Source organism: Coenobita brevimanus, chromosome 15 (assembly GCF_032717465.1).
Source record: "Coenobita brevimanus isolate Jiangsu-jjx chromosome 15, ASM3271746v2, whole genome shotgun sequence".
NCBI classification, from domain to species: domain Eukaryota; kingdom Metazoa; phylum Arthropoda; class Malacostraca; order Decapoda; family Coenobitidae; genus Coenobita; species Coenobita brevimanus.
Genome location: NC_136968.1, coordinates 30188303 through 30208854, shown reverse-complemented (window position 1 = coordinate 30208854; position 20552 = coordinate 30188303). Strand labels below are relative to the sequence as shown.

The 20552-nt window shown below is 41.7% G+C and overlaps 1 protein-coding gene across 1 annotated transcript in view; it reads right to left on the bottom strand.

Moving 5' to 3' along the window:
- Window positions 1–1585: 1585 nt before the first annotated feature.
- LOC145390718 (uncharacterized) overlaps window positions 1586–20552 on the bottom strand; it is a 32550-nt gene continuing 13583 nt past the window's right edge. Inside the window, 4 exon segments of the mRNA XM_080265512.1 lie at window positions 1586–3810; window positions 4252–4395; window positions 4398–5105; window positions 5300–5870. Coding sequence (XP_080121638.1) covers window positions 1586–3810; window positions 4252–4395; window positions 4398–5105; window positions 5300–5870 — 3648 coding nt within the window.

Below are 20552 nucleotides of genomic sequence, written 5' to 3'. Positions count from 1 at the left end.
GACGATTTATTCAACTTAGGAGAGAGAACCAGTAGTGAGGGGGTAAGGCAGGCTGTTACTAACCCCTCCAGTGCGAAAAGCCTCTCCTGAGCTGAGTAAAATCGTCTGAATGGCAAAGATAATATAAAAGAGACAACGGTAAAGGCAGTATATCATCTAAAGGAAGCTAGAATATTAAACAGCATTACATCACAGTGGCGAGGAAGGCTGTACTAACCCCTGAAGTGTGAAAAGCCTCTCCTGAGATGAGTAAATCGTCTGGATAGAAATAATAATAAAGACATAAGGGCAGTAAATCATCTGAAGCTAAAATTATCATAAAAAGCATTACATCACCACAGTGACGGGGTTAATGAAGGCTGTACTAACCCCTGAAGTGCGAAAAGCCTCTCATGAGCCGAGTAAATTTGTCTAGATAATAATAATAATAATAATAATAATAATAATAAAATACAATGGTAGTGAGAAAACTTAACCTGTTCACTGACTTTCATTTACCTCACCATTAGCATCTTCAAAAAACTGTATTTCCCTTCCAAGGAAATTTTCACTGTGGAAGGATTAGGGTTCGTATTCTCCTCGGTTAAGGAAGCTCCCTAACACCTCTTCCTAAGCGATTTAATTTGCTTGTTCTACCTTACTATCCTCCTCTGTAATACTTAAATCATTCTACTATCACAATACTCTTCATGAATAACGTACAAAATTATATTAACCACCTATATCCAAAAACAAATCACAAAGGAAGATGTGTTAGGGAACCTTCCACTGTCACCATACTCTTCATAAATAACGTACAGTGTTATATTAACTGCCTATATCCAAAAATAAATCACACAGGAGGAAGTGTTAGGGAGCCTCTACGACAAGAATTCAGGGTAGGTACTCCCTTCATTACCCCTCTCACCACCATGACATTCTCCCAAGCTGAATAAAACCATCTTAGGCCAGAAGGAGTAAAGGGAAATGATGTCCTCGACCCAAAAATGCATAACCAATAATTCCTCGCCTATGACACTCAATACTAACTTCGGAATAATATTTAGTTAGTTCTGGTAGTTGCTGTTACCCCAGGCTCATCTGAATGTGAAACCAGTTGACTACAGGCTGAAGTTACCCCCTCCTGCAGTCCACCTTTCCCTTTCCATGGGTTAGGGAGGGAGCTGAGGGGCGTTTGCATAACCAGGCAGAGGAGCCGCCATACTATGTCGGTGACACTGCAAGAAGCACCTTACCAGCATCAAGTTAGTTCTACAGAGGCAAAAACACAATATATTTTTTCAGATCGGCTAAAAATATACTACACTAATTTAGGTTATGTATGGACATGCAAATAAAGGTTGGTTTCTTAAATTAGGTTAGTTGTTACAGCTAATTAAAAAGGTGTTACAAACTACATATACAGTACTTGCACTTGTGATAGGCAACAATATTCTCGGTTATTTTACTTCAATATAACACATCTGTATATCTCTAACTTCTTATTATGACAATGTCTAACAGACACTTTTATCTATCTATCTATCTAACTATCTACTTTCTATCGAGAGGGAGGTGAGCTTACCACAACAAAAGCAAGAATAGGTTATACTATTACAGAGCTAGTCTCATTCCATCCCTTTGTATTCTGGGTATCAGACGACGAAGGACCTGAATCACATCTGCCCAGGAAAACACCTCGTTTGCCTACCATCTGCATCTCGGAATTGGTATGTTGGGTGCCTGGGTGTTCCGAGGGGGTGTACCTGTTCTGAAGGATGGAAAGGAAGTCTTGCCAGAACCTCCGTGCGCTCCTTTCCCGGAAGACATGGAAGAGGAAGAGGAAGAAACCCTGCAGGGTGTTGAAGATGCAAAAGAGGTATGAGAAGACTAGCCACCTCTTCCAGAACGCTAGCAAGCCGAAGATCCACGTAAAACCTAGGAGGAAGAAAACGCCGACTGCCATACGAAGCTGACTCATGAAGAGGTCACGCTCAGACATAGTCGAGGTGACCCGGACGCGACCACACGATGCACTGTAGATGATCCAGGCAAACAAGATCAGATTCACAGCCATAGTCAGTGTCAGGGGTGGTAGGAAGGCGTATATGAATGCAGTACTCGATATCCAGCACATCTTCACATCATCATCGCTGTCACTGTCATAGAGTTTACTGTCATAGATCAAGACAACGATGACTGGGAGGATGGGCAGCCCCCAGGCGAAAATGGACGCCTTCCACATGAACCTTGGTATATAGGTGCCCACAACCTTGACAAACTTGAGGTACTGGTGGACAGCTTCGACCAACATCCACCCGAAAGAGGCCACAATGAAATAATGAAGCAAGACAGCCACACTTCGACACAAGATGATGTTCCACGTCTGGTTAATTCCAGCTACGAAGATGGTGATGCTGAAAAACACTGAAAGAGAGAGGTTGAAGAGTATCTTATTGTTCAGTGACTTTCTCCATTTCTTGAACAGAAGGAAAGTTGCAAAGACCAAGAGCAGGCTAATCACAGACAAAGTACAACCAATAACAGTGATGACATCCAGAACGATTCCATGCACACCTTCAAAATCCTCGCTGTTGAAGTTAATGAGCTGGGCAAAGCTGGTGAGGTGATTACAGTAACATATCTGCTGGTTCCCTTGCATCCCTCTGTCCCAGCAACCTTTTGTTGACCATCTATGCCTTTCTGGGTGCTTGGTGTCCCAGAAGACACATTTGGCATCCCTTCCGTGCTTCTTAGGCTTGAAACGGAGCTCAACAGGCTTTCTAAGTTTCTCCACTGTTTTGCCTTTGTACTTGGCTTCTATAATGTAACTGTTGACAGCGTAGTTTGGAAACGTCACCCTGTCCTGGTGTAACTTTGCATTTCGGTACACAACAAAAGTAACTTGGACATTTTCTTCTTTGTCAGTCCTTCTACTTGACTCTGACTGACTTGTGACCAGGCGTCGAACATCGGTAGGGAAGATGATGGCTGCCTCACTCTGGTTCAAACTGATGTCAGAACTCTCAAATACCAGTGTCTCATCCTGCTCTCTGATCCCTGACTGGTAGCCAATAATGCCAGCGTCCTCTTCTACATCGATTATCTCTACGGATACCAATTTACTTTGGGCTTTAAGCTTCTGGACACCTTTGGCCATCGGAAGACTGACTTTAAAGGCAAGATCCCCAAATGCCTCAGACAGAATACTGGAAGAATTAAGTTGATTTTGGGCTGAATCAAATGCTTGACTCTCAGCTTCCATGACGTTGCTCATTGTTTCAACAATGGATTCAAAGTCAGTTTCGGACACTGAATCCTGACTGGCAACCGTTTGGAACTTCGTAGCAACGAAATGAATGTCTACTGGCTTCAGAGAGCTTCCATTACTTGTAAGGTTGGGCAGAGAAGAGAGTGACGTCTGGTTGCTCAACTTGTTTAATTCCCACAGTTGCTTGGTTACATTTGAAGTCTCGTTGGCACATTCCCCAGAGACCCTTCCCCACTCAAAGCCTGTAAGGAAGTCCCCCTTACATTCCCGTGTAACTGGTTCTCCAGCCTGCGCAACACAAAGCTCCTCTGGCAGCACCACCTTCTTCCCTTGTGTAGCGGGCCACGTCAGGTTCCTCCCGCTGATGTTGTGATCCTTTGTAACATCCAGAGCACAGCCAATAGTACTTCTCACTGTCTGAAATGTACACCCCTCAGCAGCTAAGGCAGTTTTGTCCATACTACTAATAACCATCATCAAATCTTCCTCTTCGACCATATACACTTTATCTTCATATTGCAAACTTAGCTGGAAGTTCTGATTCAGTTCTGACGAGGAACCTGGAGAGTAGAAGAAGTTTTCAATAACAAAAGTATTTTCATTGATATATCTGCCCAAGACATTTCTGGTCAGGTTTGTACAGGTGGGATAATCATTCTTACCTCTAGACTGAAACGTGTTGTCATGAACCAGTGGCATATATTGCTTGTTTCTTTCACTTATCACCACTGTAAATGTCTGGCTAATAGGCCTTGTGTAAAACAGAAGATTGGATTTTATCAACATCTTCGGCTTTGTCAACCACCCCATGCATTGGTAGTAGCCTCCAGTCGAACTCTGGATCCTTGCCACAGAGGTCTTTCTTGGTCTTCCTTTGCCCCTTCTTACTTTACGGAATTCTATATCTACTAATTTTCCATTTACGAAACAACTGATGCCTGGCCCTCCTTGTAACAAATTCCTAGTTACTTTGAGGCGAACATCTTTTGAACGAAACATACGTGTTTCATACAGTTCAATTTCTGCTCCTGGAACGTTCTGAGGATCCTGCTGGCATAATATATTTGATAAGGTTGCATTTTCACGCATTCTGGTCCAGCCTGTTTGAGTAAGGACTGGATGAGGTAGCCTGAAGTCTGTCTCGGTAGCCAGTTAATGTAATGGCTCGTTTGATCCTTGATGTGGTATGGATGGGGTGGCTTCACACTCATCCACACTTCACCCACACCAGAGTCACTCAGATACTGTCGGTACACAAAGTCGAGGAAACCCATGTGCGGTGTTGGCAATGTAGCTTCTCGATAATCGCAGAATCTCTTGGCTGATTCCCACGTCATGTTGGCAATATCGTGAAACAATTTGAAGCAGAAACGATCACCAGCCTCAAGCCCATGAGACTTCCAATCTGAAGGGCAGATAGGGCTGTCGATGATCAGATTAGGTATGTCAGAACTCCAGCTTGCATAGGGAATGTCCATGAGATAAGAAACATCAACCACAGCAACATATGGATAGCTGGAGTGGCAGGGTTGGGTTGATATGTGACGAGACTTTAGATCAAGGGCAACACAGTCATTTTCTGCATATGGGTGGCCAGCTGACCAAGCCAGACCATCAGGCAAGGAGTCATTCATCACTGAAAATGAAGAATTAAAGCCACCAAAAACCATCAGAGGGCCAAAGTGTGCTACTCTCCTGATTGGCCACCAGATAGTTATATTCCCAATTGCATCTCGTATCAGGGCATCAGTGTGAACCTCTCTCTTCTTTCTGCGAATATGGCCAAGTACTTTGGAACCAAAAACAATATCGTGTTGATAAGCTGATTCAAAACTCTCATCCCAAGGTCCTGAGTCTGTAAGCCCAACACAAAGGTGATTAGCAACTCCCTTGAATCCTCTTGGACAAAACTCAAATCTTACGCATTTTGAAGCATCAAATTTGACTGGCCTTTTACGTGAGTGTAGTTCCACCTGCAGTAACCACAGCTCAACCTCTCCTCCTCGGTCTCGCACCTGTAATTCAGTGGGCTGACCAAGCCTGCCTCACTTAATGGTGGCCAGATGATCCTGTTACCACCTCCATAATCCAGTGTAGGTCCCAAACACCTGGTTGCTAATGAAAGCGTGATATCCAAGTGACCAAATTCTGTTGTAACCCTTCTACTCATGGTATCATCGCCCTGAAGAATTAACTGTAAGTCTCTGAATGTCTGACTGGCTGTATGAATGTGCACTTGGAAGCGGTAGTCTACACAGGACCAAAATCCATCATCGGGTCCACTTTCCGTATTCACTGAAATCGGATCAAAGGCATAACGGGCTAAATCAGTAAGGCAATCCTCATATACATCCCTCACAGCATCCACAACATCACTTACACTACCGGTAGAATTCAAACGGGCCTGGACGGAAAAAATAAGAGTCTCCCAGCCCTCAAGAGTCACCAGGACCTTGTTACTGGCGATGCGGTTTGGTGATTTCAACCCCCACGCCTCGCACCAATACGTTCCCTGCTGGAGCACCGTCTGGGATGTCCCGGGTCGCAGATGGGCCTTAGAGGGGTCAAGGGCAAGGGATGGGGTGAGGATGCTGGTGTTTGCCCTAAGGAATATCCCATCCTGGAAATTGGAAAGCGACTAAAATTTCTGACGAACAAAAAATGGAACTTGCCAATAGATAGACGGAAAATGGATCTTGCTGAGAGATAGACAGATGGAAAATGGATCTTGCTAACAGACAGATACAAAATGAATCTTGCTAACAGACAGACACACAGAAAATTATTTTTGCTAACAAAGAGACAGATGAAAAATGGATCTTGCTAACAGAGAGATAGAAAATGGACCTTGCTAATAGACAGAAAATGGATCTTGCTAATAGACAGAAAATGGATCTTGCTAACAGACAGAAAATGATCCTTGCTAACAGACAGACAAATGGAAAATGGATCTTGCTAATATTTTGATGAACAGAAAATGAACTTCGCAAATATTTTGATGAACAGAAAATGAACTTCACTAATATTTTGATGAACAGAAAATGAACTTCACTAATATTTTGAAGAACAGAAAATAAACTCAGCTAACACTATGATGAATAGAAAATGAACTTCGCTAATATTTTGAAGAATAGAAAATGAACTTCGCTAATATTTTGATGAACAGAAAATGAACTCTGCTAATATTTTGATGAACAGAAAACGAAGCTGATGCATAATATATATATATATATATATATATATATATATATATATATATATATATATATATATATATATATATATATATATACTTGACGTAGAAATGTAAGCGAGTGAATTAAGCTAACTTTAAAACAAAAATAACTTGGCTGATGCTTAATGGAAAAAACTCAAAACAATGAAATATTTAAAATTTTGTGATCGATGAAGGAATATTAAAGAAAGTAATGGAAAAAGTGAATGGATGAAAAATACAATACATACATAAATAAATAAATAAAAGTGAGATATTAATGTTGATTTGAAAGAAGCAAGAAATGATTTGGTGAATGACGTAAAACAGTTACTGAGAAACTGACAATGATTACCTACTACTACTACTACTACCACCATTACTACTACTACTACCACTACTACTACTACCACTATTGCTACTTCCACTACTACTACCACTATTACTACTAATATGGTAGCTGCTGTTACGATAACAATAATTACTACTGCTACTACTACCACGACTGCTACTCCTACTGCAGTACTACTCATCACCTTCATGATCCTAACCCTTTATTCCACCTAATGATGGGATTTCATCATCATCATCTTCATCATCTTCATAATAATAATAGTGACAAAAATCCATCAATCATCCAATCCTACGTTGCCCCATGAGAAGTGTAGGAGCCCGGGGCTAGGCAAGTTTGTCATGACATTTAAGATGAGAGTGACCAGCCTCACTCATCCCTGAGTGGCATTACGTGGGCAATCAACCCCAACCATCCCTTGGATATAAACTTGCACCGGCTCATTCCGATTGGAGCGCCGTAATTACCCACTAAACCACCATTACCCACTAAACCACCAGGCGCCATAATTTGGTTATATGGTTACCACCCAGCGTAGTAAACGGTTTCCTGGTTGAGTCACCCACAGGCAGAAGGAAGAGGAAAGAATGAAGAAAAGGAAGACAAAAGAGGAAGGAAAGATGGAAGAGAGGAAAGGGTAGTCATCAGAGAGCAGCACTACATCGAGTGAGTGAATGGTGAGCGCCCCAACCTACCACAATATAAATAATAATAATAATAATAATAATAATAATAATAATAACAATAACACTCACCTTGCGCCAGATGACACGTGTATGGGGTGAGGTGGAGGGGGTAAGGCAAGAGAGAGTGAGAGAGGGGAAATCTCTCTCACTCACTCTAACCCATCCCTCTTTCTCTCTCACACTGGCTATGACTCTCACCTCACTCTCTCTCTCACTGGCTCTACTTCTCGGCTCACTCTCTCTCTCACTGTCTGTAGGGGTGAAAGGGGTTATAACAATAATAATAATAATAATAATAATAATATCACTACTACTACTAACAGTAACAACAATACCTGAGTGAAAAGGATCATAATAATAATAATAATAATAATAATAATAGTAAAAACAATAATAATAATAATAATAATAATAATAACAATACCTGAGAGAGGAGCATAAGGATGGATGCAGATGGCGTGGAGGGAGAAGGAGCATGGAAGGGGGAGGATGGTGGAGGAGGGGAGGTGGAGGGCGGCACACTCCCTCCCCCCATCCCACCCCTGGCCAGGTGGGGAGTCCAACCAGGGTCCATGTCCGTAGCCTTTTATAGAATAATAATAATATAATAATAATAATAACAACGTAACAACAACAATAACAACAATAATAATAATAATATTAATAATGTAAAAAAATCGATGTACTGAAAAGCATAAACACACTGATAAATGAAACGAGCCAGCCATTAGTACTCCCCCACCTCCAAGAATAGACCCATCCACTCACCAGGGCATGAGAAGACGAGTAATATTCCCCCAGCTACAAAAATAGACCCATCCACTCACCAGGGTAATGAGAAGATCACTACGACCAAAAATAGACCCAACCACTCGCCAGGGTAATGAGAAGACCACCAGTACTCACCCCGCTACAAGAACAGACCCATCCACTCAACAGGGTAATGAGAAGACCACCAGTACTCCCCTACGACCAAAAATAGACCTATCCACTCACCAGGGTAATGAGAAAACCACCAGTATTCCCCCACCTACAAGAATAAGCCCATCCACTCACCAGGGTAATGCGAAGACCACCAGTACTCCCCCTGTCTACCAGAATAGACCCATCCACTAACCAGGGTAATGAGAAAACCATCAGTACTCCCCTACGACCAAAAATAGGCCCATCCACTCACCAGGGTAATGAGAAGACCACCAGTACTCCCCCTATCTACCAGAATAGACCCATCCACTCACCAGGGTAAAGAGAAAACCACCAGTACTCCCCCTATCTACAAGAATAGACCCATCCACTCACCAGGGTCGCGCGTTGGCCACTGGTACTCCCCCGCCTCGAAGAATAAACTGGTCCACCTCATGTTTGTGTGGAGGTAACTGGAGGGATTTTTCTCTCCAGGGTAGGCAAAGGCTGTGATGTTGTAGGGCAGCTGATCGACGCTGGCCAGGTGACCCCCAGTGTTATGGCAGTGCTCGTGGGAGGAGGTCCAGTTCTGGGGAAGAGGAGTTTTGATTACTACTACTATTACTACTACTACTACTACTGCTGCTACTACTACTATTACTACTACTACTACTAGTACTATTACTACTACTGCATTTTTTTTTTTTTCATTATTGCCTTTTTTGTCTTCCAGTTCTGGGGAAGAGGAATTTTGATTGGCTACTGGTTTGCATACTATTACTACTACTACAACTTTTTTTTATTATTGCCTTCCTTATCTCTTGCAATCTATCTTTTTACCTGTCCCTCCAAAAATTTCATCATTGTGTCTCGTCTATCTGTATATCTGATGACAAATGGACTTTCCCAAACCTTGCCAATCACACAGACGGCCTCTTGTCACTCTGTCCACCTCCTCCTGCATCCACCCTACCTATCCCAAACCATCCCATCCCATCAATATCCCAAATACTTCATCTATCCCCCCCCCCTCTCCCTCTCTCTGCCATCCGACAATCTTGCATGATGTCTGCAATGCTCTCTCTCTCTCTCTCTCTCTCTCTCTCATCCTACATCCTACCGACAATCTTGCATGATAAGTCTGCAATGCTCTCTCTCTCTCTCTCTCTCTCTCTCTCTCTCTCTCTCTCTCTCTCTCTCTCTCTCTCTCTCATTATTCACGCCAACTCGCAAGCTATTAATTCTCTCTCTCTCTCTCTCTCATTATTCACGCCAACTCGCAAGCTATTAATTCTCTCTCTCTCTCTCTCTCTCTCTTTCTCTCTCTCACACACATTATTCACACACCAAATCGCAAGCTATAAATTCTCTCTCTCTTTCTCTCTCTCTCTCTCTCTCTCTCTCTCACACACACACACACACACACACACACACACACATTATTCACACACCAACTCGCAAGCTATTAATTCTCTCTCTCTCTCTCTCTCTCTCTTTCTCTCTCTCACATTATTCACACACCAACTCGAAAGCTATAAATTCTCTCTCTCTCTCTCTCTCTCTCTCTCTCTCTCTCTCTCTCTCTCTCTCATTATTCACACACCAACTCGCAAGCTATAAATTCTCTCTCTCTCTCTCATTATTCACACTCATTCACAAGCTACAATTTCTCTTTGTCTGTCTGTCTGTCTGTCTGTCTCTCTCAACCGTCAAGCAGCTCAAATAACTGATAATCTTCAGGTTAAAATCATATCCATATTTTCTTCCATAATTAAATAACTAACTACGATACGGTTGAGATTTGGACTCATTTCGATTTAGTGTGACTCAAAATCTGCCTGAGAATAACTGCCTGAATTTTAGCATATATATCTTTTTTTTAATTCAGTGAACCTTAGTTATGAGGTTGAGTCTCCTTGGTTACTAGTCAAATCAACCCTTCAGTATGACAACATTTGGCCATATTCCAGAAGCCTTAGCTATGAGGTTGAAATGAGTCTCCTTGGTTACTAGTCAAACCAACCATCCAATTATAGTTGAGTGGTAGGAATGAGTCTCCTTGGTTACTAGTAAAAAAGAATCAACTGAAGGGGTTAGGGATCTTTGCCACGTTAGAGTAAGAGAACTATAGCTATTAGGAAGGAATGCGTCTCCTTGGTTACTCGTCAAAACAACCTTCCAATTATGGCTATGAGATTGGAATGCGTCTCCTTGGTTACTAGTCAAAGCAACCTTCCAATTATAGCTATGAAGTAGGAATGCGTCTCCTTGGTTACTAGTCAAACCAACCCTCCAATTATAGCTATGAGGTAGGAATGAGTCTCCTTGGTTGCTAGTCAAACCAACCCTTCAATTACAGCTATGAGGTAGGGATGCGTCTCCTTGGTTATAGTCAAATCAACTCTCCAATAATAATTACGTGGTAGGAATGCGTCTCCTTGGTTACTAGTCAAAATAAATGCACTCATGTCTCACCAGAGGCACAGAAGTTACCATCAAACAACCACCATTGCCCTCACCAACCAACATTCCCATACCATCTACCACCATCCGGCAGGAGAGGGAATGAGCTGCTAGTTGGTTGCGAATGTTGGTAGTTGTGGTAGGAATGTTGGTAACTGTGGTAGGAATGTTGGTAGTTGTGGTTGGAATGTTGGTGGTTGTGGTAGGAATGCTGGGGGTTGTAATGTTCGTAGTTGTGATAGGAATGTTGGTCGCTGCGGTGGGAATGTTGGTAGCCGTGGTAGGAATGTTGGTAGTTGCGGTGGGGACGATGGTGGTGGTCGAGTTGCACGGGACACTGATGGTGGTTGTTGTGGTGGCAAAGGGTGTGGTGGTGGCGGTGGTAGCGGTGGCAGGAATGTTGGTAGTGGCGTAGGTGGTGGTGGCGGGGATGGTGGTAGTTGTGGTAGACGCGCCAACCACCACAATCCACAACAGACGAAGGTAAACAAAGACGGCCATGTTGGAAAAGTTATTATTTCCTTTTTCCATAGTTCCCCATTAATTTCCAACTCGTTTTCTGTGTAACGTCACTTATATACACTTACACAGACAAATATTTACTTATAAAATCCTTGTAGTCACTTAAATTCACTTAAAAATACGAATTCGTTTAAATTTCTACTTACGTCATGTTTCGGTTAAAAATTCGTTACTATATTTTGTTTTTAATTTTTTCTTAATATATATTTTTGTAGTTCTATGTAGGCAGTTCAAATGTACTTAAATCCACGGACAGTTACTTTAAAAGAACTTAAATCCACGGACGGTTACTTAAAATGTACTTAAATCCACGGACTGTTACTTAAAATTACTTAAATCGGTGTTACGGTAATTTTTCGTTTACTAGTATGAAGATGTGTTATATTGCTCATTTATCCATTTATTTATCTATCTATCTATTTTCTTTTTCTCCATAGTTAGGTCTCTCAGCCGTAGTGTGCAATATAATGTCTGTTCTTTTCCTTCGTTCATTCTTTTCTCTTTTTTCTTTCCTTCTTTCTTTCCTCCTCCTCCTCCTCCTCCTCTTCTTTCCTTTTTTCCTCTTCTTGTCTTTCTTTCTTTCTTCTTCTTCTTCTTCCTAGCGAACACCAATCTGACGTCACTAAATCCACTTAAATCATCTTATATCCACCCTAATCCACTCGTACACAGCCAGAAATCCACACAGTAAATCCACTCGTCTCCCTTTCTGCGACTACAACGCATTTCTGATCCACCGTTACTCAAATCCACTTAAAATCCACCCTAAAAGCCACTCGTACACAGCCAGAAATCCACAAAATAAATCCACCCGTCTCACTTTCTGCAGGTACAACGATATTCTGACCCGTAGTGTAAAAAGCAGATTAAATTTTTCAAACATAACAGACATATAACGACCTAACTGATAAAAGCACTAAGGGTGAATGTCTGTAGTCTTCCATATAGTTTTCGGACTTACGGGAGCAATTACACAGGGTCGAGAGCGATTTTAAAAGATAGACACAGGATTTCCGTCCGTCCGCTTGATATGGTAAACTGTCTTGGGCTTGAGAACATTATTTCTGTGTATATCAAAGTCTACCATCAAGTTAATAAAGAATAAGATAAAAATAAATAAAAATGTAACAAGGCGATGTTATACTCCTTAATTTATCCTCGAAAAGAGCGTTTAAATAATTTTTTGGATGGAATTCAACCTTACTTACGTGCCTTGTTTACATCATAGAAAACATGGCACCAAAGAAAACCAACCATAAAATGGGGAAAGTATAGAATTTCCCGCAAGTCCTACCTTTACACCCTTCACCCTGCCATCCTCTCATTGTAATGCTCTGCCATTGGGACAATGATGGGACATTTTGATATATATATATATATATATATATATATATATATATATATATATATATATATATATATATACACTATGGATGTATATTTATGTGTATGCATGTATATATACTCATGTGTCTGTATACGTGTGTATATATGTATATGTACATGGGCACTTATATATCATATGCATACATGCCTGTGTGTGTGTGTGTGTGTGTGTTGTCCACACACACAGATTAGGTGCATGTGCATGTACTGTCCTGGTGCCGGCATTCTGAATCGAGGTAATTTTATAATGCATATCGTTTTTGTCTCTATCTAACTGTGTATGTGACTATTTATTTGTATCTGCTTAGGGTGTATATGTATATATAATGTATGTCTCCCTGTCTATGTATATATGAATATATCATATATATGTGCATGTTACATATGTATATGTATGCACGCCTGTACACATACCCATATCCTTATACATCCGTACCTATCCTGTACATGCAGTATGTCTATGGCTACATGTGCGTGAATATATACATATATGTATAGATATATACATATATGTATGTGTGCATATGTGCCTCTCTCTGCATATATATGTACATACGTGTGTATCTATGTACCATTTCACTCATTTCACAACATGTAATGATAATTACTGTGCCAACTTTGTACCATGTATGTATCATTGTATGTCTTTGTTCATTATTGTGCTGTATGGAAGCGAGGCGTGGACCTTGCAAGAGGGGAACAAGTCAAGAGTGAGAGCAGTGGAAATGAGTTACTTGAGAGGAGCATGTGGAGTGACGTGGAGGGACAGGTTGACGAATGAAGAAGTGAAGGAACGTTGTGGGGTGGATGTGGATGTGGTTGAGAAGATTGGGAGAAATACACTGAGGTGGTTTGGACATGTGGAGAGAATGGAGAATGAGAGACTAAGAGGGTGTATGTAGGTGAGGTGGAGGAAGGGAGAGGGAGAGGTATATGAGGGAGGGGGGGTGAGCTGGGGGGAGGGTAGTCAAATGGTGGGTGACAGAACGATTTGGAGGCGTTTTGTCTGCGGCCACCCTTTGGGGGATTAGGGCGTCGGGCTGTAGATAGACAGATGGATAGAATGATAATTACTTCTGTACCTTCTATGCCCTGTGGTACCGATTTTGTTTTCCTCATGCTATCAGAACTCCATATTATAATTGCAAATCATAATAGATAGATAGATAAATAGATAGATAGAGAGACAGATAGAAGCAGGGAGTCAGATGATGAGAAGGTATTGTGTCTGCGAGAATCGAGCAATGCTAAACATGCTTACACACTCTTAACTCAAGGAATGCTTTATAGGCACACGACAGTGCCTAGTGACCATACACACACATACACACATACTCACACACAGGCTTCTAGAACTTTCCACTCACAAGGAACACACGTGATACAACCCCTGCTACACCAGAATTTAGGGAAGAGAGCTCAGAGGGAGGTTAGCCACAGAACAGGCAGGGGCAGAAGGAGACAAGCCATACAAGAGGCAGGTCGCAGGGAGAAGGGCTTGGCAACTTGAAAGAGAGACAGAGAGAGCGAGACAGAGAGATAGCTAGCGGGACTGGACTCTATACTTCGCTCTGTGTGAGAGACTCGTTAATATTTCCAAGACAAATAAAAATAGTCCCATACTATTCTTTACCTCTCCTGTCACTACATGACAAATGGGAAAGAAGATTATCTACTACAAGCTACTCCAAGATATAAAAACCGCTCGTCCACAAGTCTAATATATATATAACTCAACCACAAAGGAACCACAAAGTCTTTTATGACAATGCACCCCTCCTTGCTTGGCCTTCAGGGACAGTGTTGCCAGAGTGTTGGCGCTTGTACTGAATGGTAAATAATGAACCTAAATAAAAAATATATGAAAATCGTACATTTCTTTGGTTCTTTATCAGGGCATACCTGTACGACGGGGGGGGGGGGAGGAGAATCAGTTAGTAGACACCCACACTACCACTACTACTACTACTAATACTACTTCTACTACTAATATTAGTACTACTGCTACTACTACTACTACTAATAATAATAAAGGCAATAATAGTGATAGTAGCCGTAGTAGTAATAGTAGCAATAATAATAATAATAATAATAATAATAATAATAATAATAACATGGTCACCACATACCCCATCCTACAATATATATACCAATTTTTTTTATGTGCTCAACTTCACTATTTCGGATTTTTTTTTTTTTTTTTTTTGAAGGGGGGCTGATCCCTTAAAAAATTTGGGGGGGTTTCGTTCCCCAATTATCGCATTACGGATGAGTCCATTGTATAACATGTACTAATATTAATGGTATATCTGCCATCCTTTCACTCATTATTATTATTATTATTATTATCATTATTATTATTATTATTTTTTTTTTTGTGGAGGCTGACCCCTTTAAAAATCATGGTTGGAAAATTTTATATAGTCGAAGACGAACTAAAGCACACACACACACACACAGCTGAATCCTGGAGAACGGTATTGGGCCAGATGTCAAAAATAATAATAATAATAATAATAATAATAATAATAATAATGATAATAATGAGTTATTTAAGAGGAGCCTGTGGAGTCACATGGAGAGACAGGCTGACGAATGAGGATATAAAGGAGCGTTGTGGTGTGGATGTGGATGTGATAGGAAGCGTTATAAGGAACACACTGAGGTGGTTTGGCCATGTGGAGAGGATGGAGGGTGAAAGACTGACGAAGAGAGTGTATGTGAGTGAGGTGGAGGGGGGAAGAGGGAGGGGGAGGCCGAGGATGAGATGGAGGGATGGGTGGAGAGGTATATGAGAGAGGGGGGTGTGAGTTGGGAGCAGGGCAGTGAAATGGCGGGGGACAGGGCGACTTGGAGGCGATTTGTTTGTGGCCACCCCAAACGGGATTGAGGCGTCTGGCAATAGATAGATAGATAGACAGATAATAATAACAATAACCCCAACAACCCCTAAAACATGCACCATCGCTCCTCACAACAACAACCCAATATCAAACATTACACCCACTTTCCTTCTGTTACTCCGTTGACTGTTAGGTCAGCCCCGCCTCAGCCCCGCCTCAGTAGCGTGGTGTGTGTCACTGCGGCCACACTGTGTTACTTTACCTCAGAGCGTCCGGGCGGCCACTAAATGTTCTTAAAAATGTTCTATGTTCTTCAAAAAAAAAAAATGTTACCAGGACACGATATGCTGTGATATACTCTGTTGGTCCTTAGTGCCAAGGATATGACCGAATTATTATTACCTCCGTCAACCAAGTGGCAGAAGGTTATGTATTCACCTATGTTTGTTTGTGTCTGTCTGTCAAGACGATGTCTCCAAAAGTTCTCAATGAATTTCAACGAAATTTTGTGGAAAGTGGGTCATGGGACAAGAAAGAATTAATTACATTTCGGGACGGATACGGATCCTATCTCCACGGATCCGGATCCGAATCCTTTAGGCAATGCCACTGGCGGAGGTATGCGCTCTGTGAGCGCTTTCCAGTCATTACTGTTGTTGTTATTACTCATTATTATTATTATCATTATTATTATTATTATTATTAATATTTCTCGTTCTTCCTGTTATTATTATTATTATTATTATTATTATTATTATTATTTACTACTACTACTACTACTCTCTCTCAGTAATAATGAATCACACAGCCCTACCAATGCGAATCATATATTTCGACCTAGTGAATCCGTAAATATTAATGCTATCATTTTAATGATAAAGCATCTAAAAAATACTAACTCCTGTGGCTCAGGGTATTCAACTATGCTTCTTGAGAGATTCTCTGTTTTCTATTTATTATCTTGTTAATGACCTCCCACAATTAATAACTGACTGTCAAGTAATACAATACGCAGACGACACTCAATTTATCCACACTGGCAGTATTGACGATATAAGTGAATTAGTTCATAGATGTGAGTCCACCTTATCTCGTGCTAAAGAAGACTTTAACACTAATGGTTTAATGTTAAACACCAATAAAACCCAGTGTATGTTTATAGGTACGAGAGGACTGTTGTCACGGATCCCACCAGACACTCACATGCAGACTGATGCCACCCAAATCTATCCCAGCAGTTCCTTTAAAAATTTAGATGTGTACTTTGATAATACTCTGACATTCAACACACATATTGACGAAATGAGTATAAAAGAATATTCTAATGTACATTAATCGCATAAAGGATAATTTTGGTAAGACCACAAGAATAGCTGTAGTACAGTCACTAGTATTATTATCAATTATGGCTTAATGATATGGGGTGCGACAAACTTAACACAACTAGAACGGGTACAAAAACTTCAAGACTTCGCCGCTAAAGTAGAAGTAGGCGGTATGGCTAATACGATCATGTTACACCGTGTATAAAAGAACTAGGATGGCAAAGACTTCATCAGAGATATAAGTATGCTTTAGCAATAGCAGTTTACAACAGTACGTGAAATCAATACTGCCAATACAAGCACGGAGGTGAAAAGATACGGCGTTACGACTCAGCGCTAAAATCGCGAGGCCCTTACCTTCACGCCATCTATTGCACAAGCTAGATGAGGGAGACCGGGAATAAAAGAAAATTGTTATAGGGCAGACTATGGTCAGATTATGAATCTGGAATTTATAGGCCTACCACGTGAAACAAAGTTAATGTTATCAATAGATAATTATATGGTGCATGAGCATCCCTCACCTTTGTTGCCATGTGGGTGGTGAATAATGTCCCATATACTGTATTTTGACGACAAAGGTTCATACCAATGACAAAAGTCTGCGACTCGGAATATAATGGATGTATTAATAATACAGATATGAATATTACAGTGTATTTATTGGGTAATGGGTAGGACAGGTAGCCATATACATGTTAGGTTACATTATAATCCCGAAAACATTCAGACGGGAAACAGAAACCCTTAGCCGTTTGTTGTTTTACCTCTGTTAATCATAAATAATTTAACTAAAAAAGAAAAAGTCTTTCCGTTGTTTTCAGACACACTTGTACCACATACCTGTGGATATATTGGCGAAAGAATAAATACCTCCTCCTGTGTGAAACATTCGGTACCATCGGAAAACAAAAAAATAAATGTAGCCTTCATGTTTCTGAAGCTGGAGATAAATGAAAGTCATATTACATAATACTTTCGATAATGTCAGAAAACAAGCAACATATGGCAAAGATTTTGTGTGTTTCGTAACCATTATACAGCCTTCAAACAATAACACAATCTGCATATGCTTAAGTTGTTACGACACAAACATGCAGAGTAATTACCAAGTATGTGACATACATGGCAGTTTTTATCATACCATTATGCATGCAAAGGGTAATGATATTTACACTGGAAGACGAAAATAAACAGTGCATAAAATTAAGGTCATAAAAAACATGTTAAATTATGTTGGTTTGTCAGCGCTAATGTACTGTACAGGAAACCAAAGAGCTTGAGTATGATCAGTTTGTGCACAAGTACACGTAATGGAATACATGTGTATATTAGTAAATACGTACATACATCTACTGTACTGTGTTACCCACCTATCTATATGCCTATCTCTCTATCCATCATCTATGTCTATCTATCTGCATCTATCTGTCATCTGTCTATCTATATTTCAACGAATAAATCACTTAACATGCAATTCACAAACATGCTAATACTCGCAGGGAAAAAGGAAACACGAAATATCCCATGTGCTTGGCCTATTTCGTGTTTCCTGTTCCCTGTGGATATCAGCTCTCTCTCTCTCTCTCTCTCTCTCTCTCTCTCTCTCTACTAAATACCTCATGTGGTTTAGGAAATTTTTTATTTCATTACATGGTTCCTACCTGCCTGTAATAGGAATTTCCAGTTATCGGTATACGAGTAATAGCCTTGAATAATAATGGTGCATATCTTCACTGTCATTTTCACAGGATCAATAACAGGACAAAATATACGAATATTGTCAATAAATACTGATCATGTGAAGGCCGGTAACTAATATCCTACATTGCGAATGTAGCGGTATTACCTCAGCAAGTGGGCATATGTCCCACATCAGTGCGCAACTTATCCTTTATCATATGTATAATGAAGCACAGTAATCACTACAGATCACAGTAATCACACAGATATTACAGATCGTACAGGCGTACGTACTAAGGCACAGATTCAGCTGTTGTGACTTCCTAATTTGCACCCACGTTTCTGATTGTGGTATACTTGCTTATGCATAATAGTTCGTCACATCTATTTTACACACCTCTTTTTGCACTCTGGTAGGAAATGAAACCGTAGGATAGTTCCAGCTCGTCGTTTTTTCCCGCAAACAACGCAGCGGTTTCCAGCGTTTGGAGCAATGTTTATTTGTGCCGCCACGCCTCCTGGCATCCCTTCTGTCAACATATGTAAACAAACAGACGACACACCGGCGACCACAATGCCATCTGTTGACCAAGCCAGCTCGTTACACTGGTCTCGTGTTCGCCCGTATGAGTTAATACTCCGTATCTTTTTTCCTCCGTGAATACAAGACAACAACAACATATATACAGTCACGAGCCATAATGGAGATCCACCCACCAGCTTACCCCAGACTCGATGTACAGTACTTCGTAGCCTGGGCTTCACGTGTGTGTGTGGATATTTGCCCCACACTTGGTGGGGCACGGGCAAACAAAGAGCCCGTCAAGGAAGTGGCAGAAGGTGGCTCTCCGAATGAGAGCATAGCGGGGCCGATGACGACTGGCAGAGGAGGCAGCAAAGGCAGGGAAGGTCCGTGAGAAGGAGGGCAGACAAGCACAACGATGGTCGTGGAGGGCAGTGCGGGACGTGCAGAGGTGGAGAGAGGCACGGCGCCAGGTGGAGGGCGCCAACGAAGAACTGCAGGTGGAAAACCGCCCTGACACTGCCCTTAACCCCCTTGCCCCTGGTCGAAAGGGCGTGCAACACTCGCCCAGCTCAGCAGCAGGTGGAAGCCGAGGAGGGAGGCCCAGTCACGGTCGTAGGGAGGGCAGGCCCCGGTCCAGGTAGAGGCGGAGGGAGGGTCATCGGCCAATCGGTGGGTAGAGGAGCCTCGACCTCCTGGCCGGCAGGACCTAGGCCGTCTACCTCCGGGTGGAAGGGACAGGCGTTCAACCCTCCTTGGTGCTACTAAGAGCTGGTCCCGCCGGGGCTGGGTGGAGGCGCTGCCTCGGCGAGAGGTGGGCTGGGGCCGGGTGTGGGCTTCACACCGAACACCCTCTCTCCCTCCACTCTCCCTCCAACATCCCCCCCCCCCCCACTCTCTTAACCCTCAATCCCTCCATACATCGTGCTTCGAGATACAGTAGTAAGTCGGAGTTGGAGTTTCACTGCTTTAAATACGTAGCAGATCATAATGCATATGTGAGAATAAATAAAGGATGCTGAAATAATATTCCAGTTGATTAATAATGCATTACATAGCATTGGTAATGAAGTTAAAAATATACATATTACTTAAGAGTGAAAGATGAGTTTTGGGCAAGAGTAGAAGCATGTATGGACAAGTTTGAGAGGAGCGAGAGGGTGCTGTTGATTGGAGACATGAATGGCAAAGTTGGGAATGTACGAGTGGATGGAGTGGTTGGTCAGTGGGGTGTGCCAGCTGAAGTAGATGGGAATGGTAGTGCTTTGGTGGACATCTGTGCTTGTAAGGGGTTGGCAATAACCAACACCTACTTTCGTCACAAGATGATCCACCGGTATACATGGAGAGTAATAAGGAGGATGGATGGTGAACTTGCTGAACGAAAGGCAATGATAGACTA